The sequence below is a fragment of the Crocodylus siamensis genome, chromosome 2 (genome assembly GCF_052110815.1).
Source record: "Crocodylus siamensis isolate JL-2025a chromosome 2, ASM5211081v1, whole genome shotgun sequence".
NCBI classification, from domain to species: domain Eukaryota; kingdom Metazoa; phylum Chordata; order Crocodylia; family Crocodylidae; genus Crocodylus; species Crocodylus siamensis.
The window spans coordinates 195,390,993-195,407,442 of NC_143396.1; the positions used below are offsets into that span (position 1 = coordinate 195,390,993).

The window sequence follows — 16,450 nt, forward strand, 5'->3', positions numbered from 1 at the left end:
AGGCAGAAACCAAACATCCCTTGCAAGCAAACTATGGCCATTGGGACTAGACTCTACTTACAGAGGTTTTCTTTGTTTTTTCTGTCACTGGACACTGGACACAACAGGTAGATGTAACAGACAGCGGGAGTCCAAGATAACAATGAGATGATCGGTAAGAAGTGATTACATACCAGTTATCTTATAATCACTAATGACTTCTGTAAGCATTAAAATAAAACAGAGTTTTAAGAGGGAATCTGAAGAGGATAAGGAGAAGCTCCTTCCATACCTGTGGATGACATGGGAGGCAGTACAAAGGTGGAATTATAACTCGAATGAACACACACAGAGTTTTTATGGGTCATTCTCTGTCCATCTGGGTAGCCAAGATGTTGCCTGGGTTTAGCTCCAGCTTTCCCCAAGAATGGAAAGCGGGAGAAGGGAGCGACAACAGTAGTTCTTCAGAACAAGGAGGCATGCCAGCTTATTGTATGCGTTCAGGAAAGCATGAATTTTCTCAGCTAGCATTTGGCTATTCCAAATCACAAGCATAACTATGTCTAGAAGCTGAAAAGACATCAAGTGTCAGGAAGTGTCTCTCTTGCCCCAGCAATTTATTAGATCATTTATAAAACTGCTCTAATTCAAGGTAATAAATCATTGTCACCAACTGCAAATGGGTGTACCCTGAAAAAGATTTGTAATTTCTTAACATTAAGGCAGGAAGACAAGTCAGAGAGAAACAGTTTTATTAGAAGATATAATAGACCATACCTGCTGCGTGACTGCAAAGGTACAGGTATAATAGGCCATACTTATGTGCTCAACTCCTGGAGTTGTTCTAGCTGCTGTTAGGGTTTATCCAATAGGGCAGCTGCTTAAACAAGCAAGTACGCTGCAATATTTTGTTCTTTTATATTTAGCACCCAAGGCTCACTAAAATGCTTAATAGAGATTAATTGAATTTCAAGATGCTTCAGTGAGTCAGCTTACTACTGTAGCTGTTTCATACCTGCCAAACATGAAGCACCCATAAGTTAAGATTTAAATGTACAGAAATGCCCACTAGTTTTGGGTGCCCATCCTGAGGTATGTAGGTCCTGAGTTTCAAAGGTGTTGAGTGAGTGCAGCTCCTAATGGCTTTAATTAAAGGTGTGGGCACTTAATTCCTTTGTAAATCAGGCTATAGACGTCTCAAACCAGGCCACTTCTGAAACTGGCAAACCGGAAAATGGAAGTGGGATATATCCCAGTTCCCATTTATTCTTGTGCCTCAGGTATCCTCACTCTCCACTTCTAATTTCTGGTTTTGACAGATCCACAGTACTGCAAGTTAACTTGAGTTTAAAATGTGGAGAATGCAAAATAAGTCATTATGAAACAATGGTCACAATAGAACCTAGTTCATGTAAAATGCCTAGTCGATAGGACTGTCTGTGTACCAGAACGGCCTTATTTAACAAGCAGTTTATACAGAAGGTGACCCTTGTCTATCTAAACCTGTAATGTGGGGTAGTTGTGTGCACTCAATTCATTTTATTTTTAAAACTAAATATGTTTTTTTTTTCCTGAGGCCATATGCTGTTTCTGATCAAAGCTGAGTTTGAGGATAGTACCAAAAACATTAAAAATTATTTTACATAAAAGCATCAGAGGCTACTGATAGACTCAGAACCCAGCCAGAAGACATCCTTGTGTTGAAGAAAGTTGGGTTGCCATAACTCCCTCCTCCCATTTTTCTCTCTGGAAGAGAGTTGGGGCCAAACCTAGGTAACATCTTGGCTGCTCAGATGGAGGTAGAGGGACCCAACCAACCTGCCAACCTTCCAAACCCTTCAGGCCTCCTTGGGTGTGCACTGCTGAAGGGTACCCTTTGGTGTCTTGCTTTGATGGAGATGGATGCAGGGACCTTCTTTTTCTTTTTTTTGTTAAGGTTCTTTTGAATTCAGCATTGTGTTTGTTGGGGGGATATGGAGTTTTTGGGTGGGTTGGTTTGTTTCTGTTTGCTTGTTTTGTTTTGTGGGGGCAGCCATGGATCTGTAGAAGAGGGGTGGGTTTGGATGGGACGTTGAAGAGCACAGCGGGAGGGATCTCTCCTAAGGATGAGCCAGGGGAGTGGGAGTGTGTGGACAGTAGAAAGAGGTTTCTTGTATTTGGATTTAAATGGCAGTTGGAAGGCATACTGGGGATACATGGGCTGGAGGGTTTGCTTGTTATGGTGGTTTACCTAAAGGACCAGCAGGTGGGGGTGGGGGAGAGGAGTTGGAGCTGTTGTTTGAGGAATCTGCTGTTATTTCCTATCTGGGTGGTTTGTCTGTTTATTGTAAGCTTCTTTTGGAAAGGGCAGGATATAAAACTAACAAATAAATAGATAAACAAACCCAAGCCTAAAAATAGAAAGGCTTCTCCATCCTGACATGCTGGAAATCAGAATAACTTTTCTGATAAATATACAAAAGCCAAATTAAGCCTGCTTTCATGTTCATCTAGGGCTGATCCATTTATTAATTACTTCCTCCATTACACACACTGCTGTTGCTGCCTGTAAGGTTGGAAAAAACACTGGCAGAGCAAGAAGCTTTCTGCTCAGAGAGACTCAGAGTAGAAGAACTGTCATTTGAATATACAAGGTGCTTAGAGGCAGTGCTCTCTATAGATGTCTTTTGTGGGCTGTGGAGGTATTTTATCCTCCATAATGTGTATCTATTGCTACTAACCAACTGCATAAGATGATACTATAAAAAGATTTCAAAGCCTGAGATGGCAGCAGAATATGGAATGAGAAGAATCAAAGCCACTGTAGATTGACCAAAACAAAGTTTTAGTGTTATTAGAAAATAGCAAGAAGACACTCGTGTGATACCATCCAATTAGTGAATTTAACATTTGTGTTCGTGGTGAAGCTGGCTTATTTCATGTGCAATCTGCAATACTTACTTGAAATAGACTATTGTGTTAGATATTCAGTAAAAGTGAATTTGGTGCATTGTTACATTGCTGTGTCAAACTGGACTAGAATACAATACAATAGAAAATGATGTAAAATGGGACATGCAATCCCTGCCTTTATAGCTGACCATAAGGAAATCCTGAAAATCTGGGACATCATCTGGGAAATCTGGGACCCAGCCCCCTCCCTCCCCACCAGCAGTTTCACAAGTGGGGTGGGGCCACATGCTGGGTAGGCAGCAGCGCCTGCCTGGCCACCTACAAGGTGCTTCGTGCCACTTTAACTCCTGGGCAGACAGTGCCCTGCACCCCTGCATTTCTGTGACACCCATTATAATTCCCAACAGTCAGCTGGGACTAGCCTCTAATATGGGGATTGTCCCAGAGAAAATGGGACATATAGTCACCCTGTGCCTATATAATGTAATGAGATGCACAAGGAACTGAAATATATATATTTTCAAATGAAATAACCAAGCTGTGGCTAATTTGGCAGGTTTAATTCTGTGGGGTTTGTTGGTTTTTGTGTGTGTTTTAGGGAGGTTCACACCTACTTGTGCTGGATTCTCTGTTGATTTATGTGCTGTGAAACTCCATTAACTTTAATGGGATTGCATGGCCTTTTGCTATTTTTGACTTTCAGGTTTGAAACAACCAACATGCTCGAAGCTAAACTCAGTCAAAGCTGCCAGGGTCGATACAGGTCCTCTTCACAACCATAAATCAGCTTGCATAACCTAGCTCAGTTTTGTTTCAAAGGTTCATAATCCTTGCCTTTCGTTCAGAGCTTGGATGAAATTAAGAGAGTTTTGCAGAGTTTTGCTGATTTGCGATTTTATTGCCAGTCTTAATGGCTACTAAGAGAACTAACTCAAATGACTGTACTTCAATCCAACTTCTTGAATAATTCTGTGCTAGTTTGTCATAATTTTATGAAACTGAATACAACATTTGAAATTTTGGAAATGCTAATTGGAAAGCTAAATACTGTGAGAACCTGTTTATATGAACCTTTTATCTGGATACCAACGTTAGGCAAAACCAGGCTATGTCTCATGCTGTGCATCATTTGCAGTGATATGGTCCCTATTAGCTACAAACCCTGTTTATGAGCATATACTCTGTGTTCCCTGCTTTATCCCAGAATAAACCTTTACTAAAACTGTGCTGATGAGACCAGGGATGAATCCAGAGGTACCCCTTTCAGACTGGACCACTCTTTGGGAATCTCTGGGGACTTTTTAAAAATCCCTCAAGCAGCTGATAATCCCCCTTTTCCTCTGTGCTCAGAGTCATGTCTATTCCCCTTCACTTCCCTCCCCTCTGCTCTGCCTGCTGGTGCCCCTCACTCCCCACCCACTGCCCCCGAGATCTGCTGGTGCCCCTCACTTCCCCCACAGCTCCCTGGCACTGCTGGTGCCTCTCACTTCTCCCCCCACAGCCCCCTGCCCCTCCCAGTCCTGCCAGAGAGGAACCCCAGCTGCCAGACCTATAGAGCCAAGGACCCAGGTCTGCAGGCCCCTGCCTCTCATAGCAGTGAGCTAGCCCTGGCTGCCATCCATGGGAGGTGGCAACTGTTGCAGCACAGCAGAGCATGGAGCCTGGCTCCCCTTCTCCCATGGGTGGCATGGCCGGACTGGAGCTTGTGGGTGGGGCAGGTGGTCTGCTGTGGGCGTAGGCAGAGGGCCAGCTCCCCACCACTGCACACACTCCTGCTGGGGCAGGGGGACCTGTGCCCTCCAGATTTGTGTGTGGGGCAGAGGTGTTTGCAGGCTGCCTGCTGCAGGCTCAGTCTCCCTACTCTGCTGTCCTTCCTTGGGGCCTCTGCAGCCCAGTGTGTGCGACCAGGCATGGCAAGGCAGAGCAGGGCTGGACAGGGTAGCTCCTTGTCACCGCAAACTCTGTGCTGCCCTGGTGATGTGCCCCCTGCCCGCCTTGGAGCAGTGAGGGGCAAACCTTGTGCCACTGCCTTTAATGCTGCTGGGCAGGCAGGAGACATGGGTCTCACAGAAGCAAGGAGTTTCTGTGCCTGGCCCTGTTCTGCTCTGCTGTGCCAGATTCCACCTGCTGAGCTGCAGAGGCCCTGAGGGATGCCAACAGGACAGGGAGCCCAAGCCCACAGTGAGCAGCCCATATTCACCCCTGCCCCATACACAGATCTGAGGGGCACAGGTCCCCCTGTTCCCCTAGGATTATGGGCAGTGATGGGAAACTGGCCCCACTCCTCTCTGCCCCCTAGATGAGCCACCCACAGCCCCATCCCACTCCCCACTGGGGCCCTGCAGCCATGCTTTCCAGCTCCGGGCCCCAAGCCCTATGGCCCACCGGACTGGGCAGCATCCCCAGCCCCAGCCCTGCCTAACTCCCTCCCTCCCCATGGGGCTTCAATCCCCCTCCCCACACCAGACTTACCTGCAGGAACTGCTCTCTAGGCTACCTGGTGGCCATGAGTACATGCTCCCTGCCTGACCACCCTCCTCCTGCTCCCACCAGCCCCTTGCAGACTGGAACTCTTCCAGCCTGTAGACTGCTCTTTGCAAAAGTGTAAAATCCATGTTTCTCCATTAAAATGAGGAAAAAATGTGTTCTTCTCGGGTAAAAGGGGAAATCCGCGTTTTTTGCCATTTGGTTGCGGGAAACAGAAAACCTGGATCCCTGTGAGCTTTCCTATATCAGGTCCTATACCAGAGATTTCTTGAGATGGCAGGAATATATATACATATATACATGTATAGCTTAGGTTAAAAAGAAAAAAGTTCTCCTGTTTTGTATTTGTTAATGTTTACTTCAGGCAAGAACCGCCTGCGGTATGCTTTTACGCAAATGTACTAACTTTGACTTGATCCTTGGCATGTGAACTGAAGGGTTTCGCCACACAGTTTGGTGTTTCCACATCTTATGTGACATTGGCTGGTAACTGCTAGTGCCAGCTTTTAGAGTCAAGAATTCACCAGGGCTGTAGATGCAAAGTCAGCTGACTTTGCAGGATTGAGGAAAGCCATACACAGTCCTTCACTTTGTACACTCAGGTAAATAGTATGCTAAGACAAATATGACAGATAATAAATAACACAACTGTAAAGGGAAAATGGAAAAATAGCATTTTTCATGGTAAATTGGGGTTAGAAAGCTTATTTCTCTAGCTTTTCTCTGTTATTAATAGGGATGTGATTAACTTCCATAGATTCTACATTAAAAAAAATCCTATAAAAGTAAAATGATGACTGGAAATATATTAACACATTCTATGGATTGAGGTCAAATGCCAATAGAGAGACAAAAGAATAATTTTCTGCATAAATGCATCATAGAGACCAATTTGATCAGTTTAAAACAGGTCAAGGTTATAAATAAGTTGTTAAACTGAAATATAAAATTGTAAAATGAAAAACTGGGATACTTACATTGGTGACATATTCAATATCCTTCCAAATATTACATTCCCTGGGAAAGTCTGTCAAATCTAAAAAATTATCCACTATCACTTGGCCAATCAAGTCATGCCTGGAGAACCTGTCAAAGTCGTACACAGAGAAGTGAAGCTTCCTTGTGGTCAGGTCATTGTATGGAACAGGAAATAAAAAAACTTCATCAAATACGGGGTTTAGGGTCTTTCTGTGCACTTTAGTCTGGTGTTTTGTTTTCCTATCTGGAAGCAAATAGATCTTCACATAAGGGTCTGAAGTCCCAGAAAAGTCCTTTGCTGGCAGGTTGACAGCTTTGTGAATTTTTACTATCAGCTGCTCTAAGTCACAATCATATTTCAAAATAAAGTTGAGCTTCCCACAGGCTTTGCTGTTGTTTCGCCGTCCGTCATCAGTGTCCACTGATCTTTGCTTATACAGCTCCGGTTTAATGCGTCCAATCCCAGTCAACTGCTCCTGTTTTTGAAGCTGCTGGATGTTGAAGTCTGGGTTTGAAAGATTGAGCTGTCTTCGTATTGAATTGTGCCTTAAGCAAAACATGAAAGAAGCTAAATTGATTATATTGTCAGGTGTTGTGTGATTCTTGTCGGGACATTATTTTAATTTCATTGGGCATATTTAATCATGCCTTTAGGTAGCATGAACATATATAGCACACTATCCCTTTTTAATAGAGCAATATTTCTATAATTGAAATATTATTACAGTACATCTTCATCATTAGATTTATTATGCTTGTATAATGCACAATTCTTATACCTTAAGTACACAAAATATACGCTCCAAAGTCAGTTGAAGCTTGTAACACCCCTCCCCGCAAATAACCAAGCTCATTGGAAAGCCGCCGGATCACCTATTTCCATTGAGTTATAAATGTATACATGATTTAATACAACTGCATATAACTGTCAATGCAGCCCTCCCATGCCAGATATAAATTCACAGAAATCAATGAATTTAGTACCAAGAAGTATAAATTAGTCCCATAGGTACATTTGTAATAATAATTATTCCTATTATTTGCCATGAAAGGACTGTATAAATATTCAGCCCAATCCCACACAATTTAATGGTTTATGCCTATATAATGGAGAGGAGAATCTGTCCCTTTACCCATCACATAGCTTTAGGCAAGTTTATTGATATCTGGTAGGAAGAAAAAAGACTGAATATGGGAGGGAGGTATTTCCCAACAGCTGTAAATTAATTACTGATCAATAAAAACTACTATTTGATTTACAAGCTGTTTCTTTTTAATTTAAATGGTTTGCTACCCATCTCTATCAATATTTTTTCTTCTGCTTTGGTCCTTCTCTTATAACTACCATCAGATGTTATAAACATTGTAAGTAGTTAGGCTGAAAGACTGCTTTAGTTTTATTACTCCTAGGAGAGAAAGTTCCTTTTAGCTTCGGTCCAATGAGATTTATTATCTGGAGTCACTTGGTTATTGTAATTGAAATTTCCACTTCACAAGAAGATGGCAGAAATCAAATTTGCAGTCCCTGTAGGGCAGTTAGATGAGAAAGTTGGATTAGGTAAAAGCCCTCATCTTTATGAGTTTTACAATTTTTTCTTATTAATACATAAAATCATACATCATATTGAAGAACCAAAGGATAGTGAACATAAAAGGGAACACCTGGGAAAAATCTTAGGTTACAGTTAGTCAAGACTATTTATGCTGAATGTAATCAGCAATATTTCCTCTCATATTATCATTCATTTCTTGTAAATGTGTGTGTATATGTTAAAACAGAAGCATTCTCTCTCTTATAATCCAACTAATTTTTCTCCCCTGCTACATAATAAAAGCATAATTATGTAGTTATGCATTAGTAGTTTTCCATGACAAAATATTATTGTGTCACAAATAAACAAATTAGACAACTTAACCCCTACGCTTCTTTAAAGAACATGGACATAATGCAACACAAGAGGTAAATACAGACTTGTGGGTTAATACAGTATCCACTTTGACAAGGTGGGAAACCTGAAGTACACAAATTAAATGATATACAGCAAATTCGTAACTGATCAAGGACTAGAACCCTGGTGTCCTGGTTTTAAGTACTAGACTGTCTCATATACACATGCTTCCTCTCATACAGCCTGCATGTCACATCTTCCATGTCAGAGCTGCTCACACACAATGGAAATATGAAAAGGCACGTGGCATTAGGGGCTCCAGTTGAATGTAGGAAGGGAATTAAAATGAGCAGGACTTGTTTTTTTCCAGTACCTTTCTTAGGGGTCCCTTCCAAACTGTATATTTAAGTGTTTGGAGGGTTGGAAAGAGGGTTCAAAACAATTTCTCCTTCCCTTTCTTCTGAGGTAAAACTTCAAGGACTGTCACTCCCCAGTCCTAAACTAGCTTTTCTGTAGGGAGCGCTGCTGATCTAGGACTAAGAAAATATAATTGTTTTGAGTGGATAAATTTCATAGTCTTCCTTTTCCTTACATGATTGAGAAATTTGTCTCTTTATGGTTTCAGCACTGGATTTTCTTACTTCCACTGTCTTGTGCCTAGTGAGGCTTTAGCTCTCACTTTAGCTCTCACTGCTGAAGGAAGAATTTTGCTTTACAAAAACACAGTGAAAATGTAACTATGACAGAAAACTCTGGGAATTGTACTGAGAATATTAAAAAGTCCCTGGCTTCTGGGGGTATGGGGGAGAGAATTAAAATCCTCTTGTGCCTATGAACTGTACCAATTAAGTGTGTATTTTTGTATTTTACATTTCCTTTAAATTATGTAAAAAATACACCATTAAAAAAGTTTGGTTGTTCGTAAAGCTTGTGGACTGTCAGTGAAAAAAAAAAGTTCTCTCATTGACAATCTGCTTGTGTGTCCTATATCTTAAATAGGAGGCAGTGCCAGAGTTTGAAATCTGCCTTGCATGTGGCTGGTAACGCAACGGCGCATCTTTGCTTGGGCTCAGCTTCCATAGTCACAGATTCCTAGGACTGATCTACAGCCTATTGAGAAAAAGACAAGGACATTTATCCAGGCACTCAGGAGCATTCCTGTTGTTTACTGGGGTCTTTGCTTATCTAAACCACAGCCGTCCAACTCTTGGCCTGCAAGCTCATGCCTTGCTGCCACTTCTACCATCACTCTGGTTGCTAAGGCCAAGATCTCTGGGCTTCCACTCCCATCATCCAGCTTGTTTTCTGGTGTGCTCCTGGACATGGGATGCGATGGCAGGGCCCACAGAGTCTGAGGGGCTTGGGGCCTGGAGGGGCACCCACATGACATGCAGCCCATGTGATGGGGGGTGGGGGGAGGAAGGAGGGTGCATAGCATGTGGTCTCTAGCTACTCAGAAGTTGGACAGTCCTGATCTAGATCAAGATATTAACACTGAAAGATTGGCAATTACTGAACTTAATCCTTAGCTCTTAGCTGCTCTGACAGCACCTTATCTTAAAGAACAGCCTGTGGTCAAGAGCTTTTGCCAAACCTGCTAATTCAGGTGACCAGAATAACTGTGGGGCTAGTGCTGAACTTCACTAATTGGCTGTTCAAGTGCTGATCTTTTTATGGCCATGTGCTGAATAATCCTTTTATCACCTTTCCTTCCACACTCTCACTGACACCTTCCTCCTTTCCTGTTCCCTCATATACTGGTGTTCAGTTTCCTGTGCCTGCATCCAAACTTATTCAGTCTGTTTTTCACCCATAGTCAATGCTGTAACTAAATTCTGTCACTTCTAATCCTATTTCTGACTCTCCTAAGTGTTTCATTAGCTTGCCCTATTTTTTGGTTGTTTTTGAAATCTTCACAGGGATATTACTGAGTGCTCAGCCTCAGCACAATAAGTATAAATGAACATGTTTTACAGGATCAGATCTGGACTGTTCTCTTGTTCCGAAGGACACCATTTTGGCAAATTTTCTTGTTTATGAGGGGAGTAGGCAGATGGTGCATTTGTTGTTTGTGATTGAAAAAAAAAGGACTACCATTATGGCCACACCCTCTTAAACCGTCTGTCATAAAGCACAGCCCAACAAGTAAATCATTTTCTATAACCATTAAAGTGATTAAGACAGGTAAAATAAACATTTGTTGTTGGTCTGCATACTGTCTAAAAATGGATGGGGATGAAACAGGGAGAGTAATATTTTATTATTAGAAGAAAATTGTGCTACTGACCGAGCAGAAGACGTTGGTTCTGTGATTTGGCGATGCATTCGGACATTGTGTACACAGTTCTCCTTGGTCCCTGCTTGAGCATCTAATGGAATATCAGGGGAAGTGTGGCTAATTTTCATGGAGGACTCTGGGTAGGAAGTAGGCTGTCCCAAGTAATCCTCGCTATACTCATGGTCATTGGTTTCTGTGTCTGTACAGTTCAGCGAATCCTGCTTGTCTTTGTTCCCAGAAGGCAGGCCACGTTCTCGCCAAGGGATCCAGCAAAGCTTCCAGGACACAAACAGAGACACACCAAACAGAGCAAGTCCACAGGCTGTGACAACTAAGGAGAGCAAGCTTACTGAGATATCTGCAAAGAAGGAACACACAGAGACATTTCACATTTATTTTTTTCTCCAGTTGGTTAGAGATTTGTGCATCTCCTACGGGGAACACAATATAGAGCTAAGCTTTCTTTACATATTGCTTAACTTGGATTGGAAAAATTAAATACCTATAGCAGCAACTGTCAGGTCATAAAAATGTATTAAAATGTTTTCTTCTCCACTTTCTCTGGGAAAAAAAAAATTGTCATTAAAGTTTTATTGTATGTAAATAAAATATTAACACAGAATTATGCCTTTGAAATACATTATTTACATGTAACCTAAGAAGTGCTTCCTGAGATTTCACATGTTTTATAAAGGAGCTTGAAACATCATTTAGAGTTATTTTATTCAACCTAATCTATTCATTAGTCTCTTATGTTAGTAAATGCTAGTCTGGGGAACATTGTTATGGTGTTTGTAAAAGATACACAAGGAAAGTGCACAAAATACAAAGTAATCATTAAACAGTGTCTTCCACTTTACCTGAAGGTTTTTAAAAGATTAAATATGCAAAGCCTTGCAATATATTATCAAGCTTCAGTGGCTATGTTCACACATTCTGTTACAAGCAATGAAGATGTTAAACTGACATACAGCCTTCGCTGTGGGAAGTCAGCACTGCACAGTAAGGTTCAACAGACTGTAACAGGGTGCTCTGCCCCCTTAAGAAAGGGTAGCCAGCTGTGCTAAGGATATAGGATATTCAGCTGCTGGGCTTTCTGCTAACAAGGAAGTGTTCCACTGGGAGCTTAAAACCCCAAAGGAAAGAGCTGTGAGAGAACTGTTGCAAGGAGAAAGGAAGCAGGATATGAGCTAAACATCTTGTTGCATGGGTGTACCACACTCCTCCGGGGGCCAGAGCAAAAGGGATCCTGTTCTAGTGCTTGGGGGGGGCAGAAGGGTTGATTTTGTTTGTGTTTCCTTGCTTGTTTGGTATTTAAACACATAGAATCATAGAAAATGAGGGTTGGAAGAGACCTCAGGGGGTCATTTAGTCCAAACTCCTGCTCAAAGTAGAACTACCCACAACTATATCATCTCAGTCAAGGCTTTGTCTAGCTAGGTCTTAAAACCTGAAAGGATGCAGATTCCACAACCTCTCTCGCTAACCTGTTCCAGTGCTTTACTGCCCTCCTGGTGATACAGTTTTCCTAATATCTTTCCTAAACTTCCCTTGCTGCAACATGAGACTGCTGCTTCTTGTTCTGTCATCTGCCACCACTGAGAACAGTCTAAATCCATCCTCTTTGTAACCACCCTTCAGGTACTTGAAGAATACTATTAAATCCCCTATGGCATGTCTACATGAGACACTATATGTAGCTTGTCATTGTGATGACGTTGCTTCGGTGGACATGATCCATGACACAAATGCTACTGTGAAATAGCAATGAACTACTATGCAGTAGCTTGTTACTAATGTAAAGTGGGGTTGGAAATAACTCATGCACCATCATTTAGTGGTTACTGCACGGTCATTTATTACTTGCCAAAGCTAAAGGAAGTACTAAATGAGTAGCACCTGTGCAGCCATTTACAGATATAGATGCACCCCCTCAGTCTTCTCTTCTCTAAATGAAATAAACCCAGTTCCCTTAGCCTCTCCTCATCAGTCGTGTGCCTGAGCCCCCAACCATTTTTGTTGCCCTCTGCTGAACTCTCTCCAATTTGTCCACATCCTTTGTGTGTGTGTGGGGGGGGGGGGGGGGGGATGGGGACAGGTGCAAAACTGGACACAATTCTCCAGGTGTGGCCTCACCAGTGCAAAATAGAGAAGAATCACTTCGACCTGCTGGCAATGTTCCTACTAATGCATCCCAGTATGCCATTAGTCTTCTTGGCAACAAGGGCACACTGTTGGCTCAACTTCAGCTTACTGTCCACTGTAACCCCCAGGTCCTTTTTGGCAGAGCTGCTGCTTAACTAGTTAGTCCCCAGTCTGTACTGGTGCATGGGATTGTTCTGTCCTAAGTGCAGGACTTTGCATTTCTCCTTATTTAACCTCATAATATTTCTTTTGGTACAATCATCCAATTTGTTGAGGTCTCTCTGAATTTCTTTTGGTCCTATCCTCCAATGTATCTATTACTCCACCCAGCTTGGTGTCATCTGCAAACTTGCGGAGGGTACACTTTATCCCATCTTCCAGGTTGTTGATGAAAATATTGAACAAAACCACCCCAGGACCAACCCTGGGGGTGCTCCGCTTGATATGGGTTGCCAAATAGACACTGAGCCATTGATTACTACCCTCTGAGCCTGACGATCCAGCCACTTTTCTATCCTGATTGTCCATTCATCCAAAGTGGTTTTCCTTGGCTTGCTTGCATGTTGTGGAAAACTATCAAAAGTCTTATGAAAGTCAAGGTATATCATATCCGCTGCTCTTTCCACATTCACAGAGCTGGTCATCTCATCATAGAAGGCCATCAGATTGGTCAGGTATTACTTGCCCTTGGTGAATCCATGCTGACTGTTTCTATCCACCTTCCAGTGACTTTCCATTCACATCTGCCAACTCCCTCAGCACCCTCAGGTACATCACACCTGGTTCCATGGACTTTTACATGTTCAGTTTGTCTAAATAATCCCTAATCTGTTCTTTTGCCTCTGTCAGCTGCTCACCTCTTCACCCAAACTGTGCTGCCAGATGTAGTACACTGGCAGCTGACCTTGTCTGTGAGGACTGAGGTAAAAAAGGTATTGAGTACTTCAACCTGTTCCACATCATCTGTCACTAGGTTGTCTCCCCCATTCAGCCAGGGACCCACACTTTTCCTGATCTTCCTCTTGTTGCTGACATACTTGTAGAAACCCATCTTGTTCCCCTTCACCTCCCATACTAGCTGCAACTCCAATTGCATTTTAGCCTTCCTGATTTCATTCCTGCATGACCAACCAATAATCTTATACTCCTCCCTATTTGTTTGTCTAAGTTTCCACTTCTTTTAAACTTCTTTTTTGTGTTTTAGCTCATTGAAGAGTTCCCTGCTAAGCCCAGCTGGTCTTCTTCCATATTTGCTAGTCTTCCTGCTCATCTGGGTGGTTTGTTCCAGAGCCCTCAGTAAGGTTTTTTTAAAATGCAACCAGCTCTGCTGGATTTCTTTCCTCCTCACACTGGCCTCCTAGGGAATCCTGCCCATCAGTTCTCTGATTTTCTGAAGTCCAGAGTTCTTACTCTGTTGGTGTCCTTCCTTTCCTCAGGATCCTGAATTTAAATCATCTCATGGTTGCTGCTGCCCTAGTTGCCATCCACATTTCCTGCTAATTCTTCCCTGTTCGTGAGCAGCAGGTCAAGAATAGCATGGCCCCTAGTTGGCCTCTCCAACACTTGCAACTGGAAGTGGTCCTCAACATTTTCCAATTACTTCTTGTGCGCTGCTCTATTGCCCTCCCAGCAGATATCAGGGTGATTGAACAACCAGGGCCTGTAGTCAGGAAACTTCACCTAGCTCATCCTCCTGGCCTGGTGGTCTATAGGAGACACCCACCACAACGTCACCCTTGTTGCTCTCCCCTCTGACCCTAACCCGGAGATATTCAATAGGCATATCTCCAGTTTCATATTGGAACTCTGAGCAATCATATAGTTCTTTAACATAAAACACAACTCTTCCTCCTCTTCTCCTCTGTCTATCCTTTGGGGACAATTTGCACCCATCCATGACAGTGCTCCAGTTATGTGAGCCATCCAACCAACTCTCTGCTATTTCAGAGTGGGGAAGGTTTACTATGTGGCTGGGGCTGGCATGGCTAGTGGCTCTGCATGATCAAGGCTGTTGGGAATGGTGTGCAGCTTTGGGCAGTGTCCTCAGACAGCAGGGTGCAGCAGGTAGGTGCCTGGCTGGGGGACCGCCCTCCATGGAGGTTCTGGCACTACTGGCAGCCAGTGGTGTCATGGCCTGCTGAACCTCATAGTGGGGGTTGGGGCTGCGGAGCTGGGGTGGCAGGCACTGGCACAGGCTCCCTGAGCTCCTGGTGGAGACTGCAGCCAGGGAGCTCAGTGGGATGGGCCACTGGATGCCCAGGGAGCTTTCCCCTGGTAACATGTCACTGCAGGTGCCAGGCTGGGGCATGGGCTTGGGCAGGCCACCCCTGCTGCTGTAGACAGCATAGGTGAGTCCTGGGTCCCACGGCGTGAAGATGTCCATCAGTTGCCACATAAAGGGCATGGACTTACAGGCACTCCCTGATTGACGATTATGGTCAGTGATGGCAACCTAATGTGCCCGCAAGGCCTTGACTTTTATGCAGAACTGCTGCACTGACTGGTTGTGCCTGTGCTCCCGCATCCAGCCTGTGCCGCAGCAGTGCCAGGGTACAGGCAGGCTGATGAGGCTAGCATGTAGTCTGCCCAGGGGGACACAGGGCCTGGAGTTGCCTCAGACTCCCTTTTGGGAGTCTCCCAGGGCTCAAAATGCCTGCAGGCTTTTAAAGGCCTGAGGCAGGGGCTGCCATAAAGGCAGGAGAGGCTCCCAACTCAGAGCCCTGGGGCTAGCCTGAGGCTGGCCCCCTAGTGGCAGGGCTGACTGAGGAGCAAATTTGCTCCTGAGTCACGTCTACACATGCGTTACTGTGCAGTAACTAATTGTGAGTAAATTTTATACCTGTGTTTGCAGGTATCAAATTTACTCGTGTTTAGGGGGGTTTACTGCACAGTAAACTTGCGCACATGTAGCTGCACATGTTTACTATGCAGTAAACTATGCTATTCCATAGTTAAGCGTCTCATGTAGATGTGCCCTTTACATATTTTTTGATAGTTGTCATACATCCCTTACTCATTGCTTTACTTTGGGTACAGTTACTTTTGTTCTCTGAATTCCCTCCAATTTTCCCCTTTCATTACAGAAAGCATGGTGGTATTTTCTTGCCAGCCCATCATGCAGCTCTAGCAGCATCCTATCCTTTAGTCACATTGACACAAATAGGTTCCTGCTTGAAAAGGCATTTGATTTGTTTTGGTTTGTTTTTAAGTGGAATCTAGAGAAAATGGCTGAATGAAACAGCTGCTTTGATGGTAATGGCATTTTCTAAATGAGCTTCTCTGTGTGTTAGACAATAGATCATGCTTTAAGCACAATTAGTAAGAACTCTGTCTCATTGCATCAAGCTACAAACAAAAACAGTGCAATTTTTCATATTGTTTATAAGTTTTAAATGTCAATTTAGTCTCATTTCCCCATCTTACTACTATGCTAAAGTGTCAAATAACTGCATGATGTATAGTCATACAGTTTGCTGTTAGTTACTTAATTAGTTACTTATGACAATCTGAGTCAAATACATTCAGTCAACCCTAAAATAGAGTATTCAAAAGTAATATGAATGAATGGAAAAAATGAATGGCTATAGACTTCACCAGTGGTTTTTCCCACCACAGCACACAGGATAGGAAAGCTAAATTTCCTTTTGGGGCATGATAATTCAGTTGCTGCTATATCAGCCTTACCCAGGAGCTGTCCAACTTAGAGTGCTAAATAACTTAGAGTGGTGCTAAATACCAACCTAAGAAAACAAGTAACACAAGCCAATAGGGCCCATGGTGTCCTCCTCCTTTCCATTAAATG

The 16,450-nt window shown here is 43.2% G+C and overlaps 1 protein-coding gene and 1 long non-coding RNA gene across 6 annotated transcripts in view; one reads left to right on the top strand and one right to left on the bottom strand.

Moving 5' to 3' along the window:
- LOC149871560 (uncharacterized) overlaps positions 1–10,829 on the top strand; it is a 298,900-nt gene extending 288,071 nt beyond the window's left edge. Inside the window, exon 5 of the long non-coding RNA XR_016440266.1 lies at positions 10,711–10,829. This is a non-coding gene — a long non-coding RNA (uncharacterized LOC149871560). The remainder of the gene's footprint in view (positions 1–10,710) is intronic.
- Positions 1–16,450, bottom strand: part of SYT9 (synaptotagmin 9) — a 155,831-nt gene that overhangs the window by 75,432 nt on the left and 63,949 nt on the right. For all 5 annotated transcript variants that reach the window (XR_016440265.1, XM_090032770.1, XM_090032772.1 and 2 more), the window contains exons 2-3: positions 10,513–10,861; positions 6,336–6,882 (exon numbers count right to left, since the gene is read on the bottom strand). Coding sequence is in view for 4 of the 5 variants with exons in the window: in XM_090032770.1 (XP_089888896.1) it covers positions 6,336–6,882; positions 10,513–10,861 (896 nt within the window). In the remaining variant the exon portion in view is untranslated. The remainder of the gene's footprint in view (positions 1–6,335; positions 6,883–10,512; positions 10,862–16,450) is intronic.